Here is a 17,128-nt window from a genome sequence, read left to right as displayed (position 1 = left end):
TACTATATAGCACGCTTTAACAAATTATCTTCCATTTTAAATAAACAAAATTTTATTTTCAAATGTCATTGCATGCATTACATAAAATTGGCTATTGTGCTTAGTTTTGTTGGTCTGGTAGCGATAGCATCGACATCAAAAGCAGCAGCAGCACTAGCAGCACTATTCTAGCAGCGGTAGTGATTGAAAGAAAATAAAGACATATTTTGCAATTGGGTTTTCGGCGTCATAATATAAATAATAGATGTTTTCTATATGGTTTAAATTAATCTGAAAGATTTTGAAGTGTGTTTACAGTATTGTGTGCGGTATTACAAAATTTTGCAGCACGTTTTTCATATGAAAAAACTGTTAGGGTGGTAGTCCGTACGAAATACGACGGCAATCAGGCATCCAGCTGAAGTACCACCATCCATTTGCGAACGTCAGAGTAGTAGTAGAAACGTAAAGTTATATCGAAGGTGAGAAAAATTCGCCAATGCGGAAGCAAATGAAATAAAATTATTTGTAACCCAGGCAACTTTACATCGTTTCGATATGATGTAAAAATTGTTTATATTACATTTGATACATATAGTTTGTTTATTTATAATCTATAATGATATTTCCAGGTTTTTTCGTGTCCAGAGCTTTATTTGACTTGTATTTAAAGTGGTGATAGTTTCTTGAATAAAGCAAACAGTAATAGTAGGGCTGTAAATACCGCCGTCACCATTAGCGCCGCTGGTGCAGAGCGGAGAGCGAACTATGAGCGCCGCTAAAAAATACAAACTTATGGACACAAATGACCAATTGCAGGATACTGAGAATTACACAAGCAATCGTTTAAGAAAACAAGGGGACAGTCATTTTTATAGTCCCTCCACGTCGGCTCGTTGCGCTTTGGGACAAAATTTGAATCAACCTTCGGCAACGTCAACTTCACAACTACCGTTCAACATGAACAATAGTAATAGCAATTATGGCATCGGTAACAATACCAATGGTGAAAGACGTGCCAATTTTTCGATGTTAGATGGGGCACATATGAACGATCACCGTTCAGCCACAACTACCTCAGCGTACTTCAATAAGATGGGCGCAAATAATGCCTCAAAACCGGGAGATGTTAAAAAAATTGTAATAAAAAACTTCAAGGGTAAGTTAATGAAAATTAAAAATATTTTGCTGCTCAAAATACAAACAATTTTTGTTTATATTAATAGTGAAACCTACACTGCCGGACAATTATTCGGAACATACATGTGAAAAATTGCAGGAAGCAGTTGTTGCAATTCAACAATCAAAGCCAATTAGGTACTCATTGGAAGAACTTTATCAAGCTGTAGAAAATATGTGCAGCCATAGGATGGACGCGCAGTTATATGGAAAACTTAGAGAACTTACTGAAGCTCATGTGAAACGTAATGTGGAATCCTTTACAGGGGGAAGCATGGACAAATTGGTAAATATAAAATGTTATTATTAATTATATTTTATCTAACATTTTGTCTTGTTAGGTATTCTTAAAAAAGATAAATGGTTGGTGGCTGTCATTTTGTCAGCAAATGATTATGATGCGCAGTATATTTTTATATTTGGATCGGACATATGTTTTACAGAATCCTACCGTACATTCAATTTGGTGAGTAGCAAACTCAATTGGAAATTATTATGTATTTATAATTTCTTTACGTTTCTGACCAATAGGGACATGGGTCTGGATCTTTTTCGTACTCATATAGCCATGAACGATCAAGTGCAAAAACGTACGGTGGAAGGTATACTTATGTTAATCGAAAAAGAGCGAACAGGCGATGCGATAGATAGGGGATTGCTGAAGAGCCTTGTTCGAATGTTATGTGATTTACAAATTTATATTAGTGCTTTCGAAGATAAATTCCTGATTGCAACAAAACAATTATACCAAGCCGAGGGACAACGTAAAATGCAAGAACTTGATGTGCCCGAATATCTGCGCCATGTCGACAAAAGATTAGCCGAGGAAAACGAACGTCTTTTGCACTATTTAGACTCTAGTACTAAGTAAATTGGTTGATTGTTTTTTAAAATGTTGAGTTTGAATTGTTATTGCAAAAATTCCAGATATCCATTGATTTATACTGTAGAAAAGGAGTTACTTGCTGAACACCTCACACACATCTTACAGAAAGGTCTGGACACACTGCTGGAAGAGAATAGACTGAGTGATCTCACGCTCTTGTACAGCCTTTTAAGCCGAGTCAAGAACGGTACCGCCGAACTGTGTGGCAACTTCAATGGCTTCATTAAGGTAGAACTTAAAATTATTAAAATTTTATAGTTGTTCATTAAATTCCTTCAATTGATTTTTGTAGAAAAAAGGACGCACTATTGTCATTGATCCAGAAAAGGATAAAAGTATGGTGCAGGATTTATTGGACTTTAAAGACAAAATGGATGTGATTGTGCGCAATTGTTTTGAACACAATGAAAAATTTACAAATTCCTTGCGAGAGGCTTTTGAGTTCTTCATAAATCAACGCGCCAATAAACCAGCCGAATTAATAGGTATGTTTAAGGGCGATATTTTTTCCAAGTTATAGTATTGCGGGTATTTAATACTACTAATATTAGCCAAATATGTGGATATGAAGCTGCGTGCTGGAAATAAAGAAGCCACCGAAGAAGAGTTGGAACAGATACTTGATAAAATCATGGTGCTATTTCGATTTATTCACGGCAAAGATGTATTCGAGGCATTTTATAAGAAGGTAAATAAACACAACCAACAAGGCTTACGGATTTCTTATTTTACTAATATAATTTTTAGGATTTGGCCAAACGCTTACTTGTGGGAAAGTCTGCATCGGTGGATGCGGAAAAGAGTATGTTGTCCAAATTGAAGCAAGAGTGTGGTGGAGGATTCACTTCAAAATTGGAAGGCATGTTCAAGGATATGGAACTAAGCCGAGATATTAATATTGCTTTTAAGCAATATGTCGCAAATATGGATCGTGAAATAACAAGTATGGATTTGACTGTCAATATTCTTACCATGGGCTACTGGCCTACATACCCGCTAACAGAAGTCACTATGCCACCACAACTTGTGAAGCCGCAACAAGTTTTCAATAAATTTTACTTGGCTAAGCACAGTGGTAGAAAGCTGCAATGGCAACCTACACTAGGCAATTGTGTGCTCAAAGCTCAATTTGATGCGGTATGCGATGCTTTATTAAATGTGTAACAATAATTAGTTTTCTCTTTTCTGCTTAAAAAGGGGCCTAAAGAATTGTTGGTTTCATTGTTTCAAGGACTTGTGCTGTTACTGTTCAACGACAAAAACGCATTAAGTTTCGAGGAAATCGTTGCTGCTACAAATATTGAGGTAACACTTACACAATTTTATAGTCTAGTGGAAGCTAAAATATGTTTTTTTTTCCTTTAAAAGGATGGCGAGCTACGTAGAACATTACAGTCGTTAGCCTGCGGACGCGCGCGTGTTATTACTAAAACACCAAAAGGTCGGGAGGTTGAGAATAAAGATTTGTTCCAGTATAATAACGAATTTACCAATAAATTGTTCCGTATCAAAATTAATCAAATTCAAATGAAAGAAACGGTATGGCAGATTTTTTATGTTTGATAAAACAATTATTTTGTTATTTATTGCTATTTTTTGATTTTAGACGGAGGAGCAAAAAGCTACAGAGGAGCGTGTATTCCAAGATCGACAGTACCAAATTGATGCAGCCATTGTGAGGATAATGAAAATGCGTAAAACGCTTAGTCATAACTTACTAATCGGCGAACTTTTCAATCAACTTACGTTTCCCGTTAAGGTAATAAACAAACTTTCGGTTAAAATATTATTGATAGCTATTTGTTTATGACCACTTCTCAATAAATCCTTTTCCCATTTATATTTCTCCAGCCTGCTGATTTGAAGAAACGGATTGAATCACTTATAGATCGCGATTACATGGAGCGCGATAAAGATAATCAAAATCAATATAATTACGTTGCATAAATTATAATTTATAAGGCTACTTACAGCAGTTGGAAACGTTCAAAAGCACGCCCATTTTCCATGATGTCCATTTTACGAGTATACTCTATTTCATTTAAAATTGAAAACAAATCAAAGCAACATACACATCATATTTTGCTTTACGAACAGTTCCAACCTCTTTGTTTACGTATAGTGGAAGCATCTCCGTCTCCGGCCTAAATGAATTCAACATAACAACAATTTTCAATCGAGCTAGGTGTGCAACAAAGTTCTATGCTCTAGCTTAGTTTGGATCTGTGCGTAAGGACTGATTTGCACAATATACGAATATGCAGAAAAGAACCAGAAGTTAAACCCCAAGAAACAGTGTCCGTTCGACGTATAAATAATTGAATTGCAAACATATATCATATTCTTTTATAACTTCTGGCATAATGCAACTGTGTTTAATATAAATATCGATTAAAATTAAGTAATTTCTTATGTATGTTCCCAGATAGACACATGTATACACCTGTTGCTATTGGCTTCTCTTGAAATCTAACTTTAGTGCAGTGCAGAGAAGTTGTAATTATACAAACGACATGCTAGAAAATTTGCGAAAAAAAGATATTTTTTAACATTTTGAATGTGAAATAAGTGGGGGGAAGTAAGTAGATGCTTATGCGTAGATATGTTTAGTGTTAAATGAGTTAATATAATTCGAATGAACGCGATGGTTGGCGAAACAAAAACTTGTTCTCTTTTTATAATTTAAATCGTAGTGTATTACATATAATAATAAATACGAAGAAAAAACTATACATAAATGTAATTTTAATAATAAAAGTTTTGAGAACGTGAATATTTCATTTATGCTAATGTATTTAGTTGAAGACTTAAGTCCTTATATGGATATTTTTTTTTATTTGACGAGGTACCTTCACGTTATTTGACAGGGATTATTGTTAAAGACAATGATCCAAACCCCAAAGGAATTGCTCAGTTCGGACCATTGTATCATATAGCTATCATTCAAACAGACTAATCAAATTCCAGTTATTGCATGGACAATTTTTTACTTGTGAAGGGTATTACAACTTCGGTGCAACCTGAAGTTAGTTAACGTTTTTGTTCTTAAGTTATTTTCATCATATTTTCATTAATACATTTATTACACATTTTGTTGTGTTTTTTAAGTTACTGTAAGTAAAACATCAAGATAGATATTCACTTCCTACTTTAAAAATTTGAATTAACATTCAGAAATGATAATTTTCAAATTAATATTTAAAAACCAACTACTTATAAAATATGTATCATTCAATAACTATTTATTTACAAAAAAATTAATAGTACAATTGTTTTTAGTTTATCTCAACTTCACAGAAAAGATGGCTGGTAACCTTAATATAACCTAACAAATTTCTTTTGATAACAGCACATACATACCACACTGGTAGCCGGTCAGTGAAATTCACGTACTACTGCTTACTGTTATATTGTAAATACAAATGGATGGTATTAATTTGTTCACACAATTCGTGGCCCAACACAAACCACAATTGGAATCATCTGGTGTGCCACAACATCTTTGGAAATCTTTGCATCGTAAATTGGTAAAGGAAATTTTTGATGCCGGTATATCGCTGCAATTACTGTTGATTGATTACGAAGGAGATGAAGAGAATGGCTCAGAAGCACCAGTCGTTAGTACAAACAATACAACAACGTCAGTTGCAGAGGAACCGCGTCCAATGTTTGCCCTTACGGTAGCTCGTGAAGGTGGAATTAAGGCCGCCGATCCGGATGCTATATATCTCATTGATCATGCCTGGACATTCCGTATGAATATGGCTAGACAGCAACTAGCAGAACATGAGCAGTTAACGGATCGTATGTGTGCCATAATGGGTGTCGATATTGATGACGAAGATCGTATTGATCAAGTCTTGGTTAAAATGTGGCGTTATTGTCTTTCATATACTATAGCCAGTAATGGTCTATCTGATGAAGAACGACTTCCTATTTGGTATGTGATGGACGAAGTTGGTTCCGCCGTAAGCCACTCGGATGATCCTAATTTTCGTGTAGTTCCATTTCTATACCTAAATAACCAAACAACATATAGCCTACTTTTTCCCATACGTGATTGTGATTATGAAGAATATGTAACGCGTGATTTTGTAGAATATGTGAGCAGAGATAATGAAGAACGCGAAGCTCTATTATTGCCATGGCGTGCTACTGATCTACGTGAACACTCTTTTATGCAAGTTGAACCTGATTCAGAATACTTTTCCACGGGTCATATACCTGAAACGTTTCCTGAAGGAAACACTGCTCTATTAAAACCTCAAGTAAATCGTAATCAACCACTAAAGGTTTATAGTGAATATGAAGTGGTAAGCGCACATCTAACCGATCCTTGTTTTCAATTAGTTGGCAATCAATCCGAAGCTGATGTGCTTTGGTTGACACATCACTATAAGGACTTTGCGGAATTAGCCATTAATACGCCGAACAAGTTTATAAATCAATTCCCTTATGAATATGTTCTGACAATCAAAGATTTACTGGCAATTACGGGGAGGCGTGCAGCACAGGAACATCACAATCCTTCTACACTGGAGACATATCCTCGCTGGCTGCCAACAACATTTAACTTAAAGACGGAATTGCTACAATTTGCATCATATTATCAACATCGTGTTGCAAAAGGTCTTGATAATCATTGGATTGTGAAACCATGGAATTTAGCGCGTGGAATGGACACCCACATAACGGACAATATTGTACAAATTGTACGACTGCCGATAACTGGACCGAAAGTCGCCCAAAAATATATCGAACGACCGGTATTATTTAAACGTACTGAACTAGACGCTGAGGTAAAATTTTATTGCATATAACTTAATTTCTTTACAAAACTATTAACTTCCATATTTTTTTAAAGGTTAAATTTGATATTCGATATGTGATATTGGTTAAGAGTTTTCAACCACTGGAAGCTTACATACATAGAAAATTCTTTCTACGATTTGCTAATAAGTCATTTAGTCTAAATAACTTCGATGACTATGAACAACACTTCACTGTAATGAATTATCATGAAGAGGCAGACTTGCGACACATAAAATGTGAAGACTTCTTGGGTTATTGGAAGGAGCAGTATCCAAGACATGATTGGTCAACAATTCAAAAGGACATATGTTTGATGTTACATGAGATACTAATTTGTGCATCCAAGCGCCCGCCTCCATGTGGTATACCGCCTTGTCAGCAATCTCGTGCATTATATGCCGCCGACATAATGCTTGAATGGGAAAAATCAGATGAAGATAAAACATGCCAAATGACACCAAAATTGTTGGAGATCAACTGGACACCGGATTGTAAGCGTGCATGTGATTACTATCCAGATTTCTTTAATGATATTTTCAAATTACTCTTTCTCGATGAGACCAATAATGAAAGTTTTCTGCAATTGGAAGCAAGCTCTTAGCTACGCTTAATAAACTGCTTAAAAGTATAAAGTATTTATAATAAATTCATTTAAATAAAAAATAAAGGGCAGCAAAATCAGTAAAAATAAATAAAAGTTTTATAAAGTAATAAAAAAGTGATAATTGGAAAATTTTAAACACTGGATTTCTGCATTAATATTTCTAATTATAATTTATATATAATAGAAAATACAAAAAATTATAGGTGTTAATAAATATTCATTAAATGTATAATAAATATACTTATAAGGGTTAAGAAGGTAAAAATAAAAATGCAACTCAAAAATGCATTTCATTTTATTTTGCCGACTTTCACTGAACATACCTTTTAGACATTTGAAGAGAATTTGCGAAAAAGAAAAATTTGACATTTGTGGTTTTTCTTTGTTGGTATTATTTTATTTTGTGTGGTTGAAGTTAAAAGTTATTTGCAGAAATGCATATTAATTGATACTAGGTAACACATTCTAAGGAACAAAAGTTATATTATATTTACCCTAAAATATCTACAGTTTTACCCGATAAATTGGTGGTAGGTAATCTCTTTTCCATAATATATGCAAATGAAATGTCTCTGAAACCGTGCTCTATGTTTATTTTTCCACAATAGTGCTTATATATGTAGATATACTATGGAGTGGAATTACTAAAGATACAATTGAATAAACAACAATTAATATATGTACATTAGAGTGAAGTACGAATATGACTTTAATCCATCTTATTGACCTACTAGACTACACTCAAACAAATAAAAATGAGTCAGTTTCCTACTACGTCATGGAGTAGGATGTGTGTTCAAACATGCATATATATCGGTGGCAAAATATAGTGAAATGCTTATCAGTGTTAGTACAAAAAAAAGTAAATAAACACATTGAGCAGAAAGGTACAATATTGTTTAAAAATGCTTAACTTTGCTTTAGCGTACTTAGCTGCATTAAATTTGTCATAATTGTTTACATGTATTTGCATAAAATATGATATGATGGCATCAACAACTTTGTCTGTAATGACTATGTGGATTTGTTCATATAATTCTGTATATCTAAATAAAGCTATTGCAATGGCTTTAAAATACTATAGAATTATGCCAAGTAGTATAAAAATTTAAAAAATAACTTACATATATTGCATCTTATAATTGCTTAAATTTTATTTTCAGAAACAGTGGAGTATGTATCGAAAGTTATTATAGTTATTAATTTTTTTACATACCCAATTCATATTGAAAATCACATACGGCTATTTAAGTACTAGTAAAAGTAGATTATGTCAGTTAGTGATGCCGATGAAATACGATCAGCTGCTGAATTGCTGATAACAAGCTCTAGACAGCCTATGGCCTATCGCAGTACAATGAGTGGGCCAATGTCCCCCAACTATGATATGTGTAAGTATTTTAAAAATGTTTATTTTTAACCCCCTTAGGTAGTTTTGAATTTGAGGTAGTCATAACTTAAAAATTGTTTATTGAAGTTTAACATCAATACCACACTTCAATATCGATATTCTATGTGAAAAACTAAAAAAAAAACATTGAAGTTAATTTATTTATAGCACGTACACATTCCATCAATTTGATCACCGAAGAATTTCTCGGCGGTTATATGCAGGATGGACGCATGTCCGTGGTACGTCGGTTTTTCTGCCTCTTCGTGCTGTTCGACTTGTTTTTCGTATCGTTACTGTGGTTAATATGCATAATGGTAAGATAGTTTATTATAAATTAAGAAGATAAATAACCATTAACATCCATGCGTTTTATTTCAGATCAATGGAGACAATATATTTCAAGCATTTCAGAAACAAATCGTCCATTACACGTTTGGCACGTCTTTATTCGATGTAGTGGGAGCCGCTATATGCCGTTTTGTAGTACTCACATTTTTTTATGCGTTAATGTACATAAACCATTGGATTATAATTGCAGTGAGTAAATCTCAAAGTATACATATGTACAAAGTTATAATTAATAGTGTCTATATTCAAAAATATTTTATTATTAACTTTTTTATACATATGAGTTCAGTTGAATTTATTACAACGTCAGGAAAATTGACTGTGTAGTTAAGTGCATAGGAAATTATATTCAAAGAACTACTTTGTATTAAAAAATTGCAGTTTAGGAATTTTTTCAATATACCTGCATCAGGGTATATTAAGTTTACCACGAATTAGTTTGAAACCCGGAAGGAAAGGTCGAAGGTCATGTAAAATATATGTAAATGATTAGCTTGGCGAGCCGAGTCGGTTTAGCCATGCCCGTCCGTCTGTCAGTCATCTGTTACATGGGAATTGCTTCCCCAGTTTTTGAAATTTCGATCAGTTTTCACGCATATTTTACAACCCAAGCAGCTCCATTTGTCGAAAACGGACCACTATAGCTTACTATATAGCTGCCATACAAACAGAACGATTAAAAACAAGTTCTTGGATGAAAACTTATATTTGTTCTGTATCTTCAAAGAATCTTCTGAACAAATTGTTGAGATGGGAGCAATGTAGCATATAAATGGCATATAAACTGACCGATACTTTTGTATACACTTTTATGCTATAAAAATGCATGTGTGTAGGGTATTATAGATTTGGTGCAACCAAAGTTATCGTTTTTTCTTGTGTTTTGTTTTTTAAATTTTTTTATTTACTGCGAGCGTAACAAAATTTAATTCACTTTATAAAATATGCACATACTAATAAAGTTGCTTTTCCTGATCACCCTACGAACGTACATACAAACATATACAAACATCTAACATTTATCAGTATATAAATTCACTAAGGAGAATAAATACATACAACCATACATACATACAAGTGCATATACACACCATAAAGAGTATATCGCTCAGATATTTTCCATAATTCATTAAACTTTTAACTTCTCTTGTGTATTGCAGTTATCTACGAGTGGTTCATGCCTATTTTTAATCTCCAAAGTCTTCGTTTATGATGTAAGTCAAACATTCAATATTTGCGCTTATTATATTTTATAACTGCAATTAATAAAAAAAATTATAATTAATATTGAATACTTACATACATGCACACATCTGTAGTGGGTTGATTCGCGCCAACAGGTTTTCGAGGTGATACTGATTATAACATCATTTGTATTGGCTTGGGGAGAGGCTTGGTTTCTGGATTGTCGCGTTATACCACAAGAGCGCCACGCGCGCAGCTATTTTTCCTGTAAGTGCAAAAATGCATATTTTACACACTTGTTATACATACTATATAATATTATTTTTTTTTTGTTGCAGCAATAACAACTCCCGAACAGCGTTCGCCGATGATGGCACCATTTTTGGCTTCCCAACCGGGTCCTAATGTGCCGGAGAGTATTTTTTATTCACCACTAGAAACAGTGCACAACAGTGATGACGACGACGATGAACAGGTAAGCTTGTACGACTTTGGGAGACTTGTGTGGGCGTTGTATATTTATATTATGTTTACATACACACATAAATACATATTTTTTAAGTAAAATTGTTGAATTCACTATCGAACTACTTGATAGTTCAATTGCCTCAAGGTCAATACCAGCATTGATGTTGATTGTGATCAATTAGTTCTTTGTCTTGCCTATCGGATTTGCATAGCGTTCCTTTTCGCTTGTATAATTCTACTTCTTAGAATAGCAAAGTGCTCTGATTTACATATTTCAACTAATCAGTAAGCGACTATAAATCCCCAACGGCAGGCAACAAAATTCAATTGCATTTTAAATTAGGGATATTCAAATATAAAATTTGAATTGATGTTGTGAACGCAGAAAATACTCAAATATTTACATTTTCAATTACATATAAAATGAAGTTTCTTTTTAAATCCACGCCAAATGTCGTTTGTGGCTTTGGCATTGAAGTCATAAAACGGCAATTTTCTCACAACTCTGTTAACATGCAACAGGTTAACACACCATATCCAAAGCTGAAGATTATTTTTATATCAGATTATAATTTCGTAAAAATTTTCTCATACAGGATGAAGAATATCATCAAATGGCTTTGGATTGTGTGCGTAGAGCATACGAACTTTTCGAATCTCCCGATTGGAAAGTGGAAAAGGTGACGAGCAAAGGTGATACTATACGTAGTACTCAACGTGAGAAGCTGGGAAAAATTTATCGACTTACAGTAAGTTGTTACAAAGATATTTTCACTTTTTTTGTAGTTGAATAAGGTAGCAATCAGGCTTGCGCATTATTTAATTTAAAAAATTTGGAGTAAAAAGTAAATTTTAATTTCCGAAAATTTTCTTTTCAATAAAATTCCTAATGCAAAATGTTTGTGATTAAATACTGATTTTTTTAAGCCAAATTGTTTGATGTTAAAAATTTGAATTCCGCCAATAAAGCAGAAGAATGCCATAATTAAAAGAAATTAAATATAAATAACATTAAAAGAGTGTTTGAATTTCATTAAAAATTAAAATTAATTGTTTTAATTAAAATGAATTGTTTTAATTTTTAATTAATTATTTTTTTTTTAATTTTTAATTATAACGGATATTGCAATGATTTTTTTTTAATCCGGTATTTGGGATGAAAAACTATTTTAAATTGAGATTTTCAGATCTACAAATAAAAAAAAATTCAAAGGATAATTTAATTATTTATTCAATGCATTATTTGCAACCCTGATGAAAATATATTTATTATAATTTGCATGTCACCGACATATACTATATAAAATTGTAATAATTTGAATATTTATTAAGGGACGTATCAAATATCCAGCCAAGGCACTGCTGGAAGAACTCTTCTATAGAATTGAAAGTGTGCCTAAGTGGAATCCGACTTTACTCGAATCGAAAATTGTGCATGTAAGTGTATTTCTATATTCCATACATAACTTGTATATGCAATATAAAAATAACAATAATTGGTTTCTGTAGAAAATTAACTCCTACACAGATATTACATACCAAGCCAGTGTGGGCGGTGGCGGTGGTATAGTAAAGAGTCGCGATTTCATTAATTTACGTTGTTGGCGACTCTTCCGTAATGGCAAAATGTGTGAAGAATCCGATAATGACGATGACGTCGATAGTGGCAGTGATACGGCTGGTCCGGCTAGTGTTTCCACCGTCTCCGATGATGACTCTGTAACGACTACACAACCCAGCAGTGTCGAAAGCAATCGTGCGAAATTCTCCAGCAGTGGCAGTGTAAAGGGTATGCGTGAAAGCGCTGGCGTCGATGAAGAAAATCGCAGTGGACGTGGTGGTCCTGCTTTTAAAACATTAAGCAAAAGTTTGGGTGCTAAAGATTTCAGCACGATTGTGCGTATTGATCCAGATGAACCGCCACCATTCGAAGAGGACACATTCGAGGATGCGCATGATAATGTTGATGATTTGACGCGTCTAGTGCAGAAAGAGGCACGTGCGGAAATCCAAACTGCACAACAGGAAAGTGCTGATATTGGCGATGGTGCGGCCGTAAGCGGTGCGCTGGGTGCGAAGGGCAGCAAAAATAAAGTTTATTTAAGTGCGGCCATTAGTATTGATTATGCGCCGGTGCCGATCACTACGAAGTATGTACGGTGAGTAAGAAAAATTTGTTAAAAGGATTCTTGTGCTGAAAAAAAAATCGAGAATCGAACTATGAAATATAAAATAGATTTACAAAATTACAATACAATATTATATTTTCTTATAATTTTCGATCTGTCAAAGTGGTGAAAATATTGTCGCCGGATTTGCAATTCATGAGATTGCTGGTAAATCGGATTCTTGCATATTCGACTGGATTCTGTGTTTGGACTTAAAGGGTTACGTACCACGTTATGTTTTAGACACTGTAAGTCTGCTAAATCTTTGAACCATTATTTATCTACGCTCTTATGTTACAATTTTTAACTCTCCACTTTTGCTTTGCAGGCCTACACTACTTTCATGAATGACTATATGAAATATTTACGTAAATATGCAGCTGAATTACGCACAAAACGCAAGCGTACCTCTAGAAAATAGCTGAAGTTAAATATGATCGACAACAACAACATGGTCGATATATAGCTGCTAACAAAAGCGGGTATTATGTAGTAGTAAATAAGTTTTTGTAGCTTTAGTTTCCATTATGTGTGTGTGGAATGTATTTTTTTTACATATAGTGCACAAATATTTTCATTTATACCCACAAAAACAAAGAAAACAACAAAAAAAAAGAAAACTAACAACACCCTAAAATCAATATAGTACTTTAAAATTGTTTAAAAAATCTAAAAAATAGGAAAATTATAGAACTGACATAGATCTTTATTATTGTAATAGTTTTACAAATCAACTGTTACTATTTAAAATTGAACAAGTTATAAAGCTACATAATTAATTGCTAAAAAGAAGTTTAAAAATGTTGCCCAAAGCTTTGCTAACTCTTTACTATAAAATTGAAAAGTTGAATATTTTTTTACACTATTAGGTTTGTCAATGTAAGAAAAAAGTGTAATTATGTACGTTCTCATCCGTACACATATACATATTTACATAGTTAGGTTAGAGCAAGTGTTCCAAGCTCCGCTATATTCATACAATATAAAAAATCATTTCATTCAAATATCCGTGCGAGATTTCTTCGGCATTTTGTGTCTGTGTGGCATGTAAAAATTCATCATTTTTTTTTTAATATTTCATGACATATTAAGTGATAGTATACAATTTGTAAACATTTAACAGTAAATATAATGTAACAAATATAAAACAATAATCAAAATCAAAAGGACTGATGAATGATCAATTTCTGATGCTAAGTAATATGGCTGTTCTGTTATTGGTTTATATACGTATGTTTGTATGCTTTATGTTTTTACGGAAATAAATATATATATATCTGATTGAAAATGCTACCAAAATGATTTCGTTGAGTCGGAAAATTAAATCCGGTCCGTTCCAGTTACGAATATTCGGTTATTATGTTTTTAGCCCATTGCTATTTATTATAGCCAGTCGTAATATTCACCAAATAGCTTTCTTAGCTGTCTTCGATTCTCCATTTCTCTATCCGTTTCTGCTCTCTTGTCAAATATTAGATGTAAAACAAAAATAAAGTTATTGAATTGAACTTGATACGTGAGTGTATAGCGAGATTGTGACAAAAAAGTACCCGGAAATTGTAATGTGAATTCCCCGGGTAAATGATATTTCAAAAAATGTATTTTGCTAAGTTGGTAGGTCTGTTCTTACTTACTGTGCCAAATATGAGCGCGATCTGTTGTTGTAGCGGCAGAAATCTTCCCATCTTCTTTTGGATAAAAATATCGAACAAAGAATTTGTCTAAAATTTTGTATTAATAACCAAATTTCGTGTGCGAATCGTTGCGAATGTTGGAAAAGGCTTACGGTGATTCAGTTTTATCAAAAATACAAGCCTATGAGTAGTATAAAGTCTTCAAAGACGGTCGAAAGATCGTTGAAGACATGCCTAATTCTGGACCACTTTCGACCTCTTCAACTGATGAAAATATTAAAAAAGTGAAGGATATGGTGCTATCGTCAGGTAAGCTCAAAATCTCTCGCGAGTCCATTCGAATGATTTTGGTGGATATTTTGGGTATGAAACGCGTTCTTGCTCGACTCGTTCCGATAAAGCTGAATTTTATTCCAAAAGAGTACAGTAAATAAGTCTTCTTGGACATGCTTGATTGTTCGAGTTCCGATCCCATATTCATGGAGAGCATTGTAGCTGCCGATGAGACATGGGTTTATGAGTTTGACATCCAAACAAATTAACAATCATCGGAATGGAGGGAAAAAATTAGCCCAAATCAAAAAAATCACGTCAATGTCGCTCAAAAATCAAGGAGATACTCATTTTTTTGTCGATATTCGTGGTCTGGTGCATCATGAATTTTTTTCCGGAGGGACAGACGGTCAATAAGGAGTTCTATTTGGCAGTTGATTGTTTTCGACGCGAGAAGCTTTCCTCTGGCGATCATCAGGGCTACGAAGTCCTTAAAAATGCTACAAAAGTGTTTGTGGAGTCTACTTTATCACGAACAAAAATGTTTGAGAGGTATAAAGCATTCAGTGAAGGTCTTGAAATCATCGAAAACTCTTCTCTCAATTCGACCACTGTTAATGACGATAACATATGTATGTTAAAGAAACAGTGTTTGAATATTGTCATGATTTCACCAGAAAGATAGAAGCGGATCTCTATATCTCTTATGAATCGACTCAATGATTACGGCCTAATGTTTTGTATATGAAGTATGTCAATGCTAGACTTTTACCAAAAGAACTGCATCTTTTGCAAACGGAGTCAAGATAATAAAGTGTATTGTCATCTCAAACTTATCCTAGCAAAAAACGGTGTGGTCGTTAGCCATTGCCATGTAGAAGAGACTAATTTTGAGAACTTTAAGACATAAGTAATCATAAACTGCAATCGATTCCTTCACAAAGAACAAACCTAATGTACAAAATCATAAAAATAAAGAGGATTCAGACTAACAACGACAGCTTAGTTAAGAATATCACTTCCTTATACTCGTTCTGCTTTACTGAGCATTTGCTTTATTGAATAAATAATTTTTATAACATTATTACTGATATATGTATATATACTTATATATATGTATGTATGTAAATTATTTAATTTTTATGTACACATATGCGTATAAATATATTAAAGCCACGTTTATAATAACTGTACTTAATTTTAGATATAAATATAGAATATCGTTAGTTTTCCGGCGCTCTATTTATAGCTTTCGGTCCGCACCCTGGAGTTGGCTTATTTGCTTTCGCCTTGAGGAAACCATGATTGACACGCTTCCAATGCAATTTCGCACATTGCAGTCACAGCTTTGGCATTATCATATTCTGAAAGGAGAAGATGAGGCAAAATAAAATAATCTAAGAATAATTTATATTTAGAATCAAAAGCTTTACTTACCCAAAGAGTTGCGCTTGCCAAAGATGCTGCCATTGAATGGTGGCTTCCTGTAGGCCGCCTCGCCGAAGCTGCACATGCAGACGGCCAAGATCAAGGCTACGAAACATACGGTACAGAATGAACGCATTTTATATGTGATAGTAGATGTAGTGGTGGTTGCTTAGGAGCTTTTTGTGCTTTTGGCAGTGAGACGTTTGCTTTTAGCTTGCTTGCTGTGATGCTCGAATGCAACTGATGTCGATTGCTGGCACAGTCGTCGCTTTTATACGATTTCGTGTAAATCCAGGACATAAAAGACTGCTTGTTCTTACAGCTATATTTTCTTAGTCCTATCAGTTAATAATTGCTTTGAGTTAGTTTCTAATTATCGTGTGAACTCCCTAAGGAACTTGAGCGATGGCAAGCTCTAGTCACATTGATTGAATATTAATTGAATACTCATATGAGCTTACAAACATACATACATACACACTGGTACATATATCTACGTATAGATTTCCACCACAGCTAGGTACTCCTCTTTAATCTAAGAGTGAATTTGGAGTGCGTTGTACAACAATTTCCTTAAAAATAGTCTCGGTGATTCTTTTCAGATGATATTATCTTGTGGTTGTCTTGTAGAGAACGGTATGAAGTGTTTGGTGAACAAGTCCAGAGAATACAGTGAATATAGAAGCAATTCGAAGTCCATTTTAAGTAAAATATAGATACTTAGACTTTACATATACTCACAGGGAAAAATCTAACAGTTTGATATCACAC

The 17,128-nt window shown here is 33.7% G+C and overlaps 4 protein-coding genes across 14 annotated transcripts; 3 read left to right on the top strand and 1 right to left on the bottom strand.

Annotated features, from left to right (window-relative positions):
• Positions 1-124: 124 nt before the first annotated feature.
• LOC105229988 (cullin-4A) lies at positions 125-4,819 on the top strand. Of its 3 annotated transcripts, XR_003846006.2 has the most exons (14): positions 125-461; positions 612-1,138; positions 1,206-1,444; positions 1,500-1,624; positions 1,690-2,025; positions 2,086-2,272; positions 2,337-2,529; positions 2,596-2,732; positions 2,792-3,181; positions 3,242-3,349; positions 3,413-3,583; positions 3,651-3,803; positions 3,896-4,069; positions 4,142-4,819. XR_003846006.2 is itself a non-coding variant. In XM_011210526.4 (13 exons), the coding sequence occupies exons 2-13, from the start codon at positions 748-750 to the stop codon at positions 3,989-3,991; spliced, it is 2,526 nt and encodes an 841-aa protein (XP_011208828.1). In that variant the 5' UTR covers positions 125-461; positions 612-747; the 3' UTR covers positions 3,992-4,819. The 3 variants fall into 3 exon arrangements, 2 of the variants coding, with proteins under 2 accessions (XP_011208828.1, XP_049309978.1); XM_011210526.4 differs by having other exon boundaries at positions 3,896-4,819; XM_049454021.1 differs by lacking the exon at positions 125-461 and adding an exon at positions 522-542 and having other exon boundaries at positions 3,896-4,819.
• Positions 4,820-5,258: 439 nt separating this feature from the next.
• On the top strand, positions 5,259-7,596 carry LOC105229987 (tubulin--tyrosine ligase-like protein 12). The gene is made up of 2 exons (XM_011210525.4): positions 5,259-6,843; positions 6,909-7,596. The coding sequence occupies exons 1-2, from the start codon at positions 5,467-5,469 to the stop codon at positions 7,455-7,457; spliced, it is 1,926 nt and encodes a 641-aa protein (XP_011208827.2). The 5' UTR covers positions 5,259-5,466; the 3' UTR covers positions 7,458-7,596.
• A 198-nt stretch (positions 7,597-7,794) lies between these two features.
• Positions 7,795-14,310, top strand: LOC105229985 (steroidogenic acute regulatory protein-like). 9 transcript variants are annotated; one of them, XR_003846012.2, is made up of 14 exons: positions 7,807-7,990; positions 8,069-8,347; positions 8,624-8,851; positions 9,019-9,167; positions 9,232-9,390; positions 10,362-10,415; positions 10,521-10,653; positions 10,725-10,861; positions 11,451-11,603; positions 12,187-12,291; positions 12,364-13,013; positions 13,147-13,270; positions 13,351-13,922; positions 13,965-14,310. XR_003846012.2 is itself a non-coding variant. In XM_029551840.2 (13 exons), exons 3-13 carry the CDS (start codon positions 8,731-8,733, stop codon positions 13,441-13,443), a joined length of 1,893 nt encoding a protein of 630 aa, XP_029407700.2. In that variant the 5' UTR covers positions 7,839-7,990; positions 8,069-8,347; positions 8,624-8,730; the 3' UTR covers positions 13,444-14,310. The 9 variants fall into 9 exon arrangements, 6 of the variants coding, with proteins under 6 accessions (XP_011208826.2, XP_029407701.2, XP_011208824.2 ...); XR_852734.4 differs by lacking the exon at positions 8,069-8,347 and having other exon boundaries at positions 7,834-7,990; XR_003846011.2 differs by lacking the exon at positions 8,069-8,347 and having other exon boundaries at positions 7,837-7,990; positions 9,004-9,167.
• A 1,651-nt stretch (positions 14,311-15,961) lies between these two features.
• On the bottom strand, positions 15,962-16,697 carry LOC105229984 (neuropeptide SIFamide). The gene is made up of 2 exons (XM_011210521.3): positions 16,367-16,697; positions 15,962-16,293 (listed from the first exon to the last, which is right to left on the bottom strand). The coding sequence occupies exons 1-2, from the start codon at positions 16,491-16,493 to the stop codon at positions 16,205-16,207; spliced, it is 216 nt and encodes a 71-aa protein (XP_011208823.1). The 5' UTR covers positions 16,494-16,697; the 3' UTR covers positions 15,962-16,204.
• Positions 16,698-17,128: the final 431 nt, after the last annotated feature.

Source organism: Bactrocera dorsalis, chromosome 3 (assembly GCF_023373825.1).
Source record: "Bactrocera dorsalis isolate Fly_Bdor chromosome 3, ASM2337382v1, whole genome shotgun sequence".
Taxonomy (NCBI): domain Eukaryota; kingdom Metazoa; phylum Arthropoda; class Insecta; order Diptera; family Tephritidae; genus Bactrocera; species Bactrocera dorsalis.
This window is presented reverse-complemented; position numbering and strand designations above follow the sequence as displayed.